General features: G+C 35.6%; 1 protein-coding gene across 2 annotated transcripts in view; it reads right to left on the bottom strand.

Moving 5' to 3' along the window:
• The window catches only part of POF1B (POF1B actin binding protein), a 100,481-nt gene that overhangs the window by 13,433 nt on the left and 70,178 nt on the right, over positions 1 to 16,870 (bottom strand). For both annotated transcript variants that reach the window (NM_001132070.1, XM_024240293.2), the window contains 6 exon segments: positions 11,389 to 11,471; positions 12,326 to 12,454; positions 13,778 to 13,897; positions 14,164 to 14,316; positions 15,147 to 15,260; positions 16,108 to 16,200. In NM_001132070.1, the coding sequence (NP_001125542.1) occupies positions 11,389 to 11,471; positions 12,326 to 12,454; positions 13,778 to 13,897; positions 14,164 to 14,316; positions 15,147 to 15,260; positions 16,108 to 16,200 (692 nt within the window).

The following is a 16,870-nucleotide window of genomic DNA, read 5'->3' on the forward strand; positions in this document are numbered from 1 at the left end:
CTTTTGTTGGTGGATAGGAATGCTAGTGATTTTTGCACATTGATTTTGTATCCTGAGACTTTGCTGAAGTTGTTTATCAGCTTAAGAAACTTTTGGACTGAGATTGTGGAGTTTTCTAGATATAGGATCATGTCATCTGCAAACAGGGATAGTTTGACTTCCTCTCTTCCTATTTGGATGCCTTTATTTCTTTCTCTTGCCTGATTGCCCTGTTCAGTACTTGAATGTTCAACATTCAATACTATGTTCAGTAGGAGTGGTGAGAGAGGGCATCCTTTTCTTGTGCTGGTTTTCAATGGGAATGCTTCCAGCTTTTGCCCATTCAGTATGATGTTGGCTGTGGGTTTTTCACACATGGCTCTTATCATTTTGAGGTATGTTCCTTCCATACCTAGTTTATTGAGAGATTTTGACATAAATGGGTGTTGAATTTTATGGAAAGCCTTTTGTGCATCTATTGAGATAATCATGTGTTTTTTTGTCTTTAGTTGTGTTTATGTGATAAATCACAGTTATTAATTTGTATATGTCTAACCAACCTTGCATTCCAGGGATGAAGCCTACTTGATTGTGGTGGATAAGCTTTTTGATGAGCTGCTGGATTTGGTTTGCCAGTATTTGTTGAGGATTTTTGCATTGATGTTCATCAAGGGTATTGACCTGAAGTTTTCATTTTTTGTTGTATCTCTGCCAGGTTTTGATATCAGGATGATGCTGGCCTCATAGAATGAGCTAGGGAGGAGTCCCTCTTCCTCTATCTTGTGGAATAGTTTCAGCAGGAATGGTCCCAGCTCTTCTTTGTACATTTGGTAGAATTCAGCTGCGAATCTGCCTAGTCCTGGCCTTTTTGTTGTTGTTGTTTGGCAGGCTATTTATTACTGCCTCAATTTCAAAACTCATTATTAGTCTGTTAAAGGATTAAATTTCTTCCTGGTTCACTCTTGGGAGGGTGTATGTGTCCAGGAATTAATCCTGGACACAGCAAAGGAAACTGTCAACAGAGTAAACAGACAACCTACAGAATGGGCAAAATGTTTTTGCAAACTGTGCATCTGACAGAGGTCTAATATCCAGCTTCTGTAAGGAACTTAACAAGTTTACAAGAAAAAAAAAACAAACAACCCCGTAAAAAAAAAAAAAAGTCAGCAAAGGACATGAATAGATACTTTTCAAAAGAAGACATATATGTGACCAACAAGCATATGATAAAAAGCTCAACATCACTGATCATTAGAGAAATGCAAATCAAAACAACAATGAGATACCGTCTCACACCAGATTGACTATTATTAAAAAACCAAAAATGACAGATGCTGGTGAGGTTGTGGAGTAAAATGAACACTTATACACTGTTGGAGGTGTGTAAATTAGTTCAGCCATTATGAAAGTGTGGCAATTCCTCAAAGACCTAAAGACAGAGATACCATTCAACACAGCAATCTCATTACTGGGTATATACCTAAAGCAAAATAAATCATTCAATTGTAAAGATGCATGCATGTGTATGTTCGCTGCAGCACTATTCACAATAGCAGACATGGAATCAACCTAATGCCCATCAATGATAGGCTGGATAAAGAAAACATGGTACATGTACACCATGGAATACTATGCACCCATAAAAAGAACAAGATCATATCCTTTTCAGGGACATGCATGGAGCTGGAGGCCATTATTCTTAGCAAACTAACACAGGACCAGAAAATCAAATACTGCATGTTCTCACTTAGAAGTGGGAGCTAAATGATGAGAACACATGGACATGTAGAGAGGAGCAACACACACTTGGCCTTTTAGAAGGTGGAAGGTGGGAGGAGGGAGAGGATCAGGAAGAATAACTAATGGATACTAAGCTTAGTACATGGGTTACAAAATAATCTGTACAACAAACCTCTGTGACTCGTTTACCTATGTAACATATCTGCACTTGCACCACTGAACATAAAATAAAAGTTAAAGAAGAAAAAACAGGCCAGGCATGGTGGCTCATGCCTGTAATCCCAGCACTTTGGGAGGCCAAGAGGCAGATCACTTGAGGTCAGGAGTTCAAGACCAGCCTGGCCAACATGGTGAAACCCTGTCTGTACTAAAAATACAAAAAATTAGCCGGGAGTGGTGGTGCATGCCTGTAATCCCAGCTACACTGGAGGCTGAGGCAGGAGAAATCGCTTGAATCTGGGAATCAGTGGCTGCAGTGATCCAGGATCATGCCACTGCACTCCAGTCTGGGTGACAGAGCAAGACTCTGTCAAAAAAAAAAAAAAAAAAAAATGAAGAAGAAGAAGAAGAAGGAGAAGGAGACAGAGAAGGAGGAGGAGAGGAACATTTAAAAAGAATTAAAGAAAATGCTACTGAATTTTTACATTAGTTTTGTATTCTGAAACTTTACTGAAGTCATTTACTAGGTCTAGGAGGCTTTTGGTGGAGTCTTTAGTCTTTTCTAAGTATAGAATCCTATCAGCAAGGAGAGACAGTTTGACTTCTTTTCTTAATTGGATGCCTTTTATTTCTTGTTCTTGTCTGATTGCTCTGTCTAGGACTTCCCATACTATGTTGAATGGGAGGGTTAGAGAGAACATCTTTGTCTTGTTCCAGTTCTGAAGAAGAATGTTTCCAGCTTTTGTGTGTTCAGTATGCTATTGGCTGTGGGTTTCTCATAGATGGCTATTATTATTTTGAGGTATGTTTCTTTGATGCCTAGTTTCTTGAGGATTTTTATCATGAAGGGATGTTGGACTTTATTGATAGCTATTTCTGCATCACTTAAGATAATCACATGTTCTTTTGTTTTCAATTCTGCTTATGTGGTGAATCACATTTATTGATTTGCATAAGTTGAACCAACCTGGAATCCCAGGAATAAAGCCTACTTGAATGTGGTGAATTAACTTTTTGTTGTACTGCTGGATTGAGCTTGCAAGTATTTTGTTGATGATTTTTGTGTTTATGTTCGTCATGGTTATTGGCATGAAATTTTCTTTTTTCATTGTGTTTATGCCAGATTTTGGTATCAGGATAATGCTGGCTTCACAGAATGAGTTAAAGAGGACTCCTTCCTCCTCTATTTTTGGAATAGCTATGGTAGGATTGATAGCAATTCTTCCTTGTATGTCTGGTAGTATTTACCTGTGAATCCTTCTGATCCAGGGCTTTTGTTGTTGTTGTTTCGTAGGAGTTTTTTAATTACTAATTCAATTTTAGAATTCATTATTTGTCAGTTCAAGTTTTCACTTTCTTCCTGGTTCAATCTTGGAAGGGTATGTGTTTTTATGAATTTATCCATTTCCTCTATATTTTCCAATTTGTGTTATAGAGGTTTTCATAATAGTCTGAGGACCTTTTGTATTTCTGTGGGATTGGTTGTAAAGCCATCTTTTTTATTTCTGATTATGCTTAGTTGAAACTTATCTTTTTCTTTGTTAATCTAGCTAGTGTTCAATTTGTCTTTTTTATTCTTTTGAAATACCAACTTTTGGTTTCATTGATCTTTGGTATGAACTTTGCATCTCAATTTCGTTCAGTTTTTTTCTAATTTTAGTTATTTATTTTCATCTGCTATCTTTGGATTTGGTTTGTTCTTGTTTTTCTAGTTCCGTTAGGTGCAATATTAGATTGTTAACTTGAGATCTTTCTAACTTTTGTTGTAGGTGTTGAGTGATGTAAACTTCCTCTTAACACTGCTTTGGATGCATCCCAAATATTTTGATATGTTATTTCTCTATTTTCATTAATTTCAAAGAAATTATTTTTTATTTCTTTCTTGATTTTGTTGTTCACCCAAAAGTCATTTGGGAGCAAGTTGTTTAATTTCCATGTAATTGTGCAGTTTTGAGATATCTTCTTGGTATTGATTTCTATTTTCATTGCACTGTGGTCTGAGCATATGCTTGGTATAATTTTGATTTTTTAAAATTTATTGAGGCTTACTTTATGGTCAAGCATATGCTCAATATTAGAATATGTTCTGTGTGCAGCGAAAGTGTGTTTTGTGGTTGTTGGGTGGATGATTCTGTAGATGTCTATTAGGTCCAGTTGGTTGAGTGTCAAATTTAAGCCCCAAATTCCTTTGTCAGTTTCCTGCCTCAGTGATCTCTCTTATGCTGTCAGTGGGGTGTTGCAGTCTCCCATTGTTATTTTGTGGTTGCCTAAGTCTTTTCATAGGTCCAAAAGAACTTCTTTTACAAATCTGTTTGTATGCAGATGTTATGCTCCAATGTTGGATGCATACATATTTAGGACAGTTAAGTCTTCTTGTTAAATTGAACCCATTATCATTATGTAATGCCTTTCTTTGTCTTTCTTGATTGTTGTGGGTTTAAACTGTTTTATATGATATGAGAAGAGTAACCCCTACTCTTTTTTTGTTTGCCATTTGCATGATAGATCTTTCTCTATCCCTTTACTTTGAGTCTGTGGGTGTCACTGCCTGGGAGATGGGTCTCTTGAAGACAGCAGACAGTTGCCTCTTGTCTTTTTATTGAACTTACCACTCTATGTCTTTTAAGTGGGGCATTTTGACTTTTTTACATTCAAGGTTAGTATTGATACGTAAGATTTTGATCATGTCATCTTGTTGTTAGCCGTTTGTTGTGTAGCTTTGGTTGTGTAGTTGCTTCATAGTGTCTGTGGGATATGTGCTTAAGTGTGTTTTCATGGTAGAAGATTTAATTATTTCATTTCCATGTTTATCATTTCCGTAAGAACCTCTTGTATAGCTGGTTTAGTGATAATAAATTCCCTTAGTGTTTGCTTGCTTTGGAAGTTTATTTCTTCTTTGCTTATGAAGCATAGTTTGGTGGGATATGAAATTCTTGGTTGGAATTTATTTTCTTTAAGAATGCTGAATATAGAACCACAATCTTTTCTGGCTTGTAAGTTTTCTGATGAGAGGTCTTCTTCTAGCCTGATGGGGTTTCCTTTGTAAGTGACTAGAGCCTTCTCTCTTGTTGCCTTTAACAATTTTTTCTTTCACATTGACCTTCGTGAATCTGATGACTATGTGTCTTGGGAATGTTTGTCTTGTATAGTATCTCACAGAGGTTCTCTATATTTCTTGAATTTGCATGTCAACCACTCTAATGAGATTGAGGAAATTTTCATGGACCATATCCTCAAATATGTTTTCCAAGTTATTTCTTCTCTCTCCTGTCAGGAATATCAATTAGTTTTAGATTAGTCTTGTTACATAATCCCATATTTCTCAGAGGTTTTGTCACAATTTAATTTTTTTTATTTTTGTCTAAGTTGATTATAAGATTCTGTCTTCAAGCTCCAAGATTCTTTCTTTGGCTTGGTCTATTCTGTTGTTAATGCTTCAAAATGTATTAGGTAATTTTTGTAGTAATTTTTTCAATTCCAGAAGTTCCATTTGGTTCTTTCTTAAAGTGGCTATTTTGTCTTCTTTCTACTTTTGGATAGTTTTACTGGATACCTTGGGTTGGGTTTCAACTTTTACCTGTATCTTGATCAGCTTCCTTGCCATCCAGATTCTGAACTTTATGGCTTTCATTTAAGTCATTTCAATTTGGTTAAGAACCATTGCAGAAGAGTTGCCTTGTTTGAAGATAAAGGGAAACTCTGACTTTTTGAATTGCCAGAGTTCTAGCACTGATTCTTTCTCATCTGAGCAGGCATGTGCTCCTTTGTGTTTTGGATTTGCTGTAATTCCTATGAGGATTTTTGTGTTGATATTCTTTATTTCCCTTTAGGGTTTAACTGTGATGCAAGTTGAGTATAGTTAATTAGCTTTGTTTCTAGGTGCTTCCAGAGGGCCAAGGCTCTGTATGGGATCTTTATTTGTGGCTAGATTCTTACCTTGGGTTTCACCGGCAATGTGTATTGGCAGAATACTTTTGGTATTGTAATTTGGGCAGTGATCGAGTAGATGAGTAATGGTTGGCAGAGAGTCTTACTCTGCTCTGTGGTTCTTTTATATTTCTGCACATTTGCAGTGGTACTCTGTGGGGACCAGGGGAGAGAGATGACACCCTAGCCAGGTCCATTCCCAGGCCTTAGGGTAGCCCCCCTTGATCACTGGCACTGCATCCACATTTCATTTGTTAGATGTTCTAGGCCATGGGGCTCTCTCAGGCAGAGATTGTGTCTAGCAGACAGGCCTCACCCTTCCTGGACAGGCCCTGGAGACAGAGGTGTGCCCTGCTTCTGCACTGGCCTATGAACTCACACCTAACACTCAGTGTATTGAGACTGGGGGCTCCTCCCCAGATTGAGTTCTGGCAAAAATCTCAACTCAGAACTCCTGAGTGTGTGCTGCAAACTTGGGGCATCGGAACCATGCCTGTGGCTTTGTCCTCTACCTCCTTGGGATCAGGCACCTGTTGTGCTGGGAGAGCTGAAGTGTTCCCAGGCTGTGGGGAAAGCACTCCAGCAGGGCCACTGGCAAGACTGTCAGGCCAGTCAGTGGAGGCTGTGCTGTGTGAACACAGTTGCAGAATCAGCAGGCAAGAGCCTTGTAGGGATTGTGGACAGGAAGACATGCAGAACAGATGTGTTCAGAGACCCTTGGGGGAATGGGTGCCTATGGCCACATTTTGTTGCAGCTGCTCCACATGTAAAACCCCCTGGGGTCCATGCAGGCTAGAGCTCTGTCTTTGTCTATTCTTTGGGCAGATCCTCCTGACAATTGAAATGACTGCAAGAGTCCTGAGATCTCTTGTAGCTAGGATGCCAGAGGTACATGGTGAGAGTGGTTTGCCCTGCTGTCACTTCACTCACCCGTTCCTTAGGAGGTGTTCAGGACCAGGAACTAATCCTGGTGCTGGGCACACCAATGCAGTTTTCCCAGCTTTCTCCCTATTCAGCCTTAGTATCTGTGTTACCTATCAAATCTCAGTGTTTTCTCTCCAAAGATCTGTTTGAAGTACAAACAGATAGTGGAGTATTTGCTGGTTTGTTTATTGGATATTTTGGTCTTTTGTGGTGGGAGAAGTGCTTCCTGAATGTGTCTACTTGGCCATCTTTTCTCTCCCTCCAGAAACTACTTTTAAAGAGGACCAGATGGTGTATTTAGAAGATAAAGACTTCAAAGAAGCTATAATAAATATGTTTATAGGGCTGGGCTCAGTGGCTCATGCCTGTAACCCCAACACTTTGAGACGTCATCATGGGATGATTGCTTGAGACCAGGAATTTGAGGCCAGCCTGGGCAACATAGTGAGAATACAAAGAACTAAAAAAAAAACATGCTTAAGGAAGTAATGGAAGACAATGTCAGTGAAAATATATAACAACCTCCAGAAATGCTCTATGCCATAAAAGAAAAAGGAAATCTGGCCAAAAAAAAATCAAAATTAACTTTATCAGAACTCTCAAAATTAATAAACTTTTACAGCCATCAGAGAGCATTTATTTAGGAAAAAAAGTTAAATCAGCAAGCTTTGTGGCATTTGAAATTGTTCTATTCTCATCTCTGTCTCTCCAACTATGTAATAGAATTTTAAAACAATCTTTTTTTTTTGAGACGGAGTCTTGCTCAGTCACCCAGGCTGTAGTGCAGTGGCGCAATCTCGGCTCACTGCAAGCTCCAACTCCTGTTTTCACACCATTCTCCTGCCTCAGCCTCCCGAGTAGCTGGGACTACAGGTGCCCGCCACCATGCCTGGCTAATTTTTTTTTGTATTTTTAGTAGAGACGGGGTTTCACCATGTTAGCCAGGATGGTCTCAATTTCCTGACCTCGTGATCCACCCACCTCGGCCTCCCAAAATGCTGGGATTACAGGCATGAGCCACCGTGCCTGGCCCTTAAAACAATCTTGGTAAAACCCAGGAGCCTGGCAGCCACTAGAAGACAAAACAAGGTTAGAGCTCCTTCAAAGTCACATTGTCGTTATTATAATTGTCATTGTTTGATTTGAATGTTGATTCTGTGGAAAACTCCACTTGCAAGGATGCCTTTTAAAACTTGACTTGTAACTCAACCAATTTGCAAATCCTTTTTCCTGGGAACATTTGTCGAAAATAATGTGTGGAAATTGTTTAATATCACAACTACCTGAGGTGGCTATAATAGTTCAGGCAGACAAGAAATTGACCAAAAATGATAAAAGGAAAAACTGAGGAATAAATTGTCCATAGTGGGCTTCGAAAAGTTGTTATATGTTCCTGGGAATCTAGAAAGCCACAAGCATGTGTAGGGCTTTGTATATGCCCAAGGATGTATGCATGTGAAGGAAAGACCTGAGAAAACCCTGAGCCCTTAGTACTGGCTAACCTTAAAACTCTGTGTAAGCAGGAACTGGGAGCTAAGGATGAGCTATAAATTGCCTACCAGAACATTGAAGAGGTGTCCAAACACAGACAAAGAGCCTCTCAGTGAAAACTAGGAGACTTACTAGTTTCATGTTTGTAACGAAACCTCTGTTTAAATGTTAACTGACCACTAAGATAAATGAGCAGAGACTTCAGTGACCACATATGAAAAGAATACAGACTTTATAGAATTAAATCAGAAAAGCCACTAAACAAAAGACAATAACATCAACAGCAAACAATAGCAACAATGAACACCTTGGCAAGAGGGAGTATCTAATTTCCAGAGTTACCACATTATATTATTTTCAATGTCACGTTTTCAATAAAACATTATAAGACATGCAAAGAAACAAGAAAATATTGCCTATCATGGAAAAAATCACTTGAAACTGTCCATTAAGAAGCCAGATGTTGCATTTACATAGCCTTTAAATTGGCTATTTTAAGTATGCTCAAAGAACTAAAGAACTAAAGGAAAGGATGAGAGTTGTGCTTTATGGAATAAAAAACATTATTAAAGAAAGAGAAATTACTTTTAAGAGAAACTACAGTAATTCTGAGGTAAAAAAGATAATAACTAGATTTAAATTTCTCAACAGCCGATGTATGCAAACGGAAGAAAGAATCAACAAATTGCAAAGAAGGTCCGTTGAGTTTATCTAGTCTGAGGAACAGAAAGAAAAAAGAATGAAGAAAAATGAACAGAGCCTCAGATAACTGTGAGATACCATAAACAGAACATTCTGTTCTGTTTATGGGGACTCCACAAGGAGAGGGAGGAAAGTGGCAGGAATAATAGCTGAAGAAATGTCTGAAAACTTCCCAGATTTGATTAAAAATATCAATCTGCACATCAAAGAAGCTCAGCAAATGCCAAATAGTGAAAAATAAGAGATCCAAACCTTGACACATAATAATCAAACTGTCAAGGGCCATAGAAAAAAAGAATCTTGAAAGCAGTAAAAAAGAAACATATCAGGGGGATCCTCAATTAAAAATTATCAACTGATTTCTCATCAGAAATTATAGAGGCCAGAAGGCAATGGGATGACATATTCCAAGTAACAAAAAAACACTGTCAACTGAGAATTATTTTATCCAGCAAAACCATTCTTCAAAAATGAAGGAAAACAATATATTCCCATGCAAGCAAAAACTCAAAGAATTTGTCACTACAAAACCTGTTCTACAAGAAATGCTAAAGGGAGTCCTACAAGAAATACTAAAGGAGTCCTTCAGGCTGAAATTTAAGGACTGTATACAGCATCCCAAATCCATTTGAAGAAATAAAGATCACCAGTAAAGGTAACTATACAGGTAAATATTAATTAAATTTCTGGGGGAAACCTAAGGGGAAAAACTCAGAAAATATAGTAAAAGTAACTAAAATGGAATTAAAATGTTACTGTAGAAAATATTTTACACAGAAGAAGGCAGGAATGGAGGAACAGAAGAACAAAAAACATAAGACATAGAAACAAATAGCAAAATAGCTAATGTAAATTCTAACTTATAAATTACATTAAATGTAAGTGCATTAAATATTCCAACTAAAAGCAGAGACTGGCAGAATGTATAAAAAGATACAACTATGTGTGGTTTACAAGAGTCACAATTTAGAATCAAATACACAAATAGGTCAAAAATGAAAGGACAGAAAAAGATATTTCATACAATTGGTAACCAGAAGACAGTTTATATTAATATAAGACAAAATACATATGAATGTAAAAATTTATGATCTTGGGTTAGTCAACAGTTTCTTGTATATAATACCAAAAGCACAAGCAAGAAAAAATATAGATGAATTAGATTTTTTTCTATATTAAATACTTATGCTGCATATTGTACTCTCAAGATAGTGAAAAGACAACCCATGGAATTGATGAAAATATTTGCAAATCTTGTCTCTGATAAGGGACTTGTGAACATGTGAAAATCTCTTGCAATTCAACTATAAAAAGACAACCCACTTAAAAAATGGAAAAAAAATTGGATGGACATTTCTTCAAACAAGATATATAAATGGCCAATAAGCACATAAAAATTGCTTAAAAACATTAGTTATTAGGGAAATACAAATCAAAACTCCAATTGGATACCACTTTCCACCACCTAGGATGGCCATAATCCAAGAGATGAACAATAACAAATGGCAATGAGGATGGGGAGAAAGTGGAACCCTCATACACTACTAGGAATGCATGATGGTGCTTTTGCTTTAGAACACAGTATGGCAATTCCTTAAGCATAGAGTTATCATGTGACCTATCAATTCCACTCCTAGGTATATACTCAAAATAAATGAATACATGTACCTTACACACTTGTACATACATGTTCACAGCAGCGTTATTCACAATAGCCAAAAATTGAAAACAACCCAAATGTCCAACTGATTAATCAATAAATAAAATGTATATCCATACAACTGGATATTATTTAGCAACCAAAAGGAATGAAGTCTTGACTCATGCCAAATCATGCTTGCATCCTGCAAACATTATACAAAATGAAAAATTCAGACACAAAAGACTACATATTGTATTATTTCATTTATATGAAATATCCAAAATAGACTTCTGCTGAAGCTATTCATAATTACTCTATATTTGGTTTTGCTAAATGGCTGGAATGTAATTTGTGGTCATATTGCTACCATGAGGGTAGACCTTACCTGATTAAGATGTCTACACAGGAAAGAGCAGAGCCAAGATATACAGAAAGACATATTTATAAAGGCATATTTTGAACACACAAATCCATCTGGATACCAAGTAACCCCATTTAAGTGAATTTAAAAAGTCCCAGTTTACATTGGGTCTCTTGTCACATGAAACAGAAAGAGTCCTAACTAATGTGGTTGGTTAAAAAAACAATTATTTGTTTTTCACTTCCAAGGTAATTAATATATTGTAAATTCAGGAAAGATGTGCTTCAGGATTTTTTTGACCACAATAGTGATGTCTTTTTGTGAATATTCATTCTTCAGTAGAATAATTGGCCAGCAGAAAACACCAAACTCTGTCTAGCTTGTATATACCAATTAAACATGATATAACTTGGATTATATCATCATAATTTTTATATTCAAATTTCATTTAAAAATACATTACTTTTTAGTGGTAATAGTAGTCCTTCCACCAGTGGAGGGTTGGTTATGAGAGGAATATATTTCTTGCCGCAACTTTGAGAGTTCCTTACAAATAAAAGATAATATAATCATTTGATGGAAAGTAGAAACATGAGATAATAAATATATTTAATCATTTAGAAGGGTTACTAACAATGATTACACCCCCTCTCTTTTACCCCTTTTTAGCCTTGAGGTAATAATGTTCTAATCCCACTTGTTGAATATCACCTAGTGTTGCTTCACAGTACCTAATAAGTTATATTATATGCCTGTGCAGGAACCTGCAACTGATACAGGATATCTAAATTTGGAGGATAACTTAAGATTGAATGGGCGTGGTTCTCAAGATGAGGATGTGAAAGTTTTTGCTCTGAAAAGCCTGAAAAGTATATCCATAGAAGAAAAGTATTGAAACTTCAATATATAAGCAGATATAGTTTCTTAACAGAGAGTTTATCAATGAATGTTACTACAAGCACCATTTGCTCCATAACAGCAATACAATATTACCCATAATTTTTGACAATTCCTTCAGTACCTATTGAATGCCAGGTCGTGGGCTACATGCTACAGATACAAGGAGGAATATAACACATGCTTTAATGAAGCAGCTCATAATGTAGTAAGGAGGTCACAGTCTACTGAGAATTTCACTGCTAATGAAATATAAAATCAATGTCTTAAAAATATTAAATGTATAACAGCACTTATTTTTTGCTTCAATTCTAACTTTCATTTGAATTGTTTCTCCTGAAATATGTATATTCTACTTCCTCACTTGCACCTACATTTTATTTTGTGAAATAAAGTGACTCTTGGATATGTGTCCTTTTCTAGTCCATGGGAAGTATTTATCCTACAGTACTACAGTACTAAGTTGTATTACTTTTCTCCATCCCCACCCCTTCCTTTTATACCTCTGACTGACGCTTTATAAGGGAATCCTTCTCTTCCAGCAAGCTTGTCAGTTCATGAAGCTTAAATTGGAAGTCACTACAACTTCCTTCTCTCTTTGAAACATCTTTATGGTACTGGTTTAATTGGGACTAAGGATTTAAAAAGAAATAAATATTATTATAATCTTCATATAGAAAATGTGTAACTGAGTTCCAGGGAGGTTAAGTGACACAAACTCACACAGTTAGTTATGAAATGAAAGTAAAATACCAATAGTCATAAACGTTCGAAGAATTTCATGAGTATGTAATGTGAAATGAAATGCCAATTACAAATTTCTCCTTTTTTTAAGGTGTCTTTGCTATGTAGGACTAAACATTATCTACGTAACAGTCTTAGGCCACAAGATTTAAAGTAAAGCTAAGAAAACAGGCACTTCAGAGTCCTTGAAATAATAATTAAGGAAATTGCAATACCAAATTACTACTATTATATTCTGATTTTCAGTTCACAAAATATTCCTCCTGCATGAATTATCTCAGTTCTCACAGCAGTCCCATGAAATAAGCATTATTATAATCTTCATTTACAAAACAGATAATGGGCTCCAGAGAGGTTAAATGACACAGTGACGCAGTAACATAGCTGCAACTCCAAAGCAGGTCTTCTGACTACGAATCTTGTCAATTTCCCTCTTTACCTCATATGTGTGTAGCTTAGATAGAAGTGCTATTAGTAATGTTGGGATGGAAAAGAAATCAGTGGAGGAAATCTGCTAGAAATATTGGTAGGTTTTTAAAACAAATTATATTTTGTTTCATTTTGATTTTTGGTAAAAATTATACAGTGATGTTTGGAGAGACAAATTTGTGGTTATTTTGTTTATTAAAATATTTAAGTATATTTTACTACATTTAGGAATCAGTAAAATAAGGGTTAGATTAAGTAAATTCAACCTAGAATTACAAGATAAGGCAATATATACTTACAAATATCACCTTAATTTTGATGTCAACTATAGGTACATAAAACTTAACACTGTTTTCCTCCTCATGCTTGGCAAAGTCCTTGCTCTTCATCATCCCTCGAAATTAAGTGAGAATTTTTACAAATCTAACTGTGGCTCTGTTGAGTAATCTCATATATTGCTTTTGCCTACATAAGCATGCTTTAGGCAAGATCATGAAGAGTCCTCCACCTATCCCAAAAAATAAATTAATAAAAACCAAAACCAAAACACTGAAATGAATATCTTCTTTTACTTTCCTAGAAGAAATTGAGCTAAATTAGAAAATCATTTAACAGTTATATTTTAGATACAGTAATGTATTTAAAACAAATGAATACATGACATATTTCTAAAACTCTAACTTCAGCTAATTTTTTCTGGTAGCTTTAAACTTGAAGCCATCATTATCTTGCTAGAAAGTTTGTGCTGACCTGTGTATTTATGCAATGTAGGATCAACATACCCTCAGTCTGCAGATCTCTCTATCTTTCTCCATTCTCAAGTTTTTTACCATCTCCGTGTAGTGGTTGCCAATCTCATCCATTTTAGCCTGCAGCATTGGGCCTGTGCAAGTCTCAGAAACCTACAGAAGGCAAAATAACTATCTGTAATTGGATTGTTTTGAAGAAAATACATGTTATGTTACAAGGATTGTTATTAGATGAAAACCACATGATTAAGACATCGAAATAATGAAAGTGATTTTCAGGAACTGCATTATAAAGCTCAAATGTCAGTGATTAAGATCTAACAGTATGTGAGGGAAAGCAGTCCATATATTTTCTAAATGCTAGGATTACAATGATGTAACTAAGGTAATACTGTATATTTAAAAGGAAGTTTTAATACCTGCATTCTAAGGTTTTGATTCTCTTGCTCTAAATTACGTTTACAATATTCCAGTTCTTTTAGTCTGTATTCCATGTCTGATAGTGTATGTCGAAGAGAGAGATTGTTTTCTTCCAATGCCTGGCATTTTGAACTTGAGTCTTGAAGTCCTTGCTGTAAAGAAGAGACAAGTACATAAGACAAATGCATTTTGTTTTTGGTGAGGGAGTGTTCTTTTTATTGATTCATTAAATTGAATCAAGTAAATATTTTCCTATGCCCAGTTTTCTTATACTCTTGGTCTTAGATGGTACATTAAGTCACCCATGTAAGATATTATAGTGTTGCCTCTAGTCTCACTTGTCTATTTTGTGAGAGAGGGAATCATGACTAGATGAATTTATAATGTCTCAATTTAACAATCAGACTCTTGCTACTCTGTGACAATACTGTACCCTGCTTTCTAGTAGGCACAGAAATGACCATATGCCTGATTATTTACATGACAACTAGTAACTGAGCAAGAATTTGGGACAGCCATAGGAGTAAAGATCAGGAAGAGGGTAATCCTTAGAGACTACTTACAATTTCCTAGGAATTCTCTCTGCTCAGACAACCAGAGAATTCATCTAGAGTTTTTTCAGTCATTTATTTATTGCACAAACATGTGTTAAGGTCTACAACAGCTTTTTTCATTGACATGTTAGTAGATTAAATAAATGCATGAACCTAGATTTTTAGTATTTATACAATTCTGGTCACCCAACGAGACAAATAATTGTGTCCCATATGTACTTTATATCTAAAATAGATAAGATTGTCTGTTTTTCTGAGAGGGCTTTCAGCCATTGGAAATACCCAAAGTCACTCAAGTCTCATATGAACAAATTTTTCCATCATATTTTAATTCTGTCTTGATTATATCTCATAACTCCAATGTGCCAGTAATTGTGCATATGAAAAGCTATCAATCTAGATTAACACCAATAAAAGCATCAATTTACCTGCTGCTGGTGATTATTTGCTCTCACTGATGCCAAGAGTTCTTCGTACTCTTTTAATTGAGTTTCTTTGAATGATAAATCTTTCTCAAGTCTCATCTTGTCATTTTCCAGTGACTAGAAGCATAAATTATTTGTTATGATTCAGAATTACAAAAACTTAACAGTCACATAATACAAAGACTTGTTTACCTTGAAAGATTTAAATAAGCACTTGTTTCATTTGTACTTGCTTAATAAAGCAGAATTCTTAAAAGTTAAGACAATACGGGATAGGAAATGATTGAAACTTCTAAAACCTTCATTGAAAGAGACATTTTGATGGACTAACTATACATGAAATGAAGCACAACCTTCTGAAATGTTTTAATGTTTTCCTCCAATCTACAAAGAGTCCTTGTTAATCCCAGCAAGTGGTAAATTTTTAAATTAGAGTCTAAATATGTTCATCATAACCCAGAAACAACAAAACTACTCCAAAGTCCTCAAGGCATTATTCAACATGTGGAAAGCATTCTGAATGTATCTAGCTGATGGCACCAAGAACACCAATTAAAATAGAAAATGGAAAAAAATTAATTTTCTAGAGAAAAATGTTTTCAAGTTATTATATTTGAATGGAAATTCAGAGTATGCTTTATAATTATGAAAAAGGGGGAATTTACCTCCAATGAGTCAGATTATTTTAACTTTGCAGACTACTCTCTGGCTTTAAGCATTAAATTGCCTTAGTGGTAAACTAAATGATAAGTGCACATCCAACATTCTTTCATTTATACTTTGGATACTTCTTTTCTTCTCTCTCAATGCCAATTAACTGTTTGAAGAAAATAATTTCGCTTTGTCTGAATAAGCATAATATTGTGCTATATTAAATTTTAAAAACATGTACTGGACATCTTTATTTCTGTATTAGGAAGCTAGGAACTAGAAAGGCTTTGGAAAAAATCAAAATAAATCTTACTGTCAAGTCATTTTGAAGATGTCCAAGCTCCTCCCGTATGTTGCTAAATGTGGACAGCACTAGTCGGAGTGACTTATCAGACATACCCCTCATCTGCAGGAAGAAAGGATTAATGGTTTAGTTTTATTAACATTTGAAAATAGGCAATATAAGTGAAAGTTATCTTTTTTTTGTTCCTACTAGCAAACTTATTAATAATTTTACTTTGATATGGCAAATTAGAAAGGTGATATAAGGCATTTTGTCAATAGTGTGTTTAAGTAATCCAGATAATATTCCTGAAGATAGCATAGCTAGTATTTATAACAAATATTTATTATTTTTTCCATGACAAAGTATCATCTTTGTCACAAAGTGGAATTCTATCAGCAAAATTTAATTTTTACATTATTCTTTATTTAAAAGATTAGAAGAGATGAGACAGTCAATCATCAAATAATAAAATGAATCTCCCTAAGTGTATTGCCAACTGCCTGAATTTTGCCTGAGGTGAGAAGAATATAATTATAATTAAGTTTAACTTTAAAGTATAGAGCGATCTCAATTTTTTTTTTTTTTTTTTTTTTTTACCAGAGTCTCACTCTGTCGCCTAGGCTGGAGTGTAGTGGCATGATCTCAGTTCACTGCAATCTCTGCCCTCTGGGTTTAAGCAATTCTTCCACCTCAGCCTCCCAAGTAGCTGGGACTACAGGCATGCACCAACACACCTGGTGAATTTTTGTATTCTGAGTAGAGAACGGATTTCACTGTGTTGGCCAGGCTG

This window comes from Pongo abelii, chromosome X, assembly GCF_028885655.2.
Source record: "Pongo abelii isolate AG06213 chromosome X, NHGRI_mPonAbe1-v2.0_pri, whole genome shotgun sequence".
NCBI lineage: Eukaryota > Metazoa > Chordata > Mammalia > Primates > Hominidae > Pongo > Pongo abelii.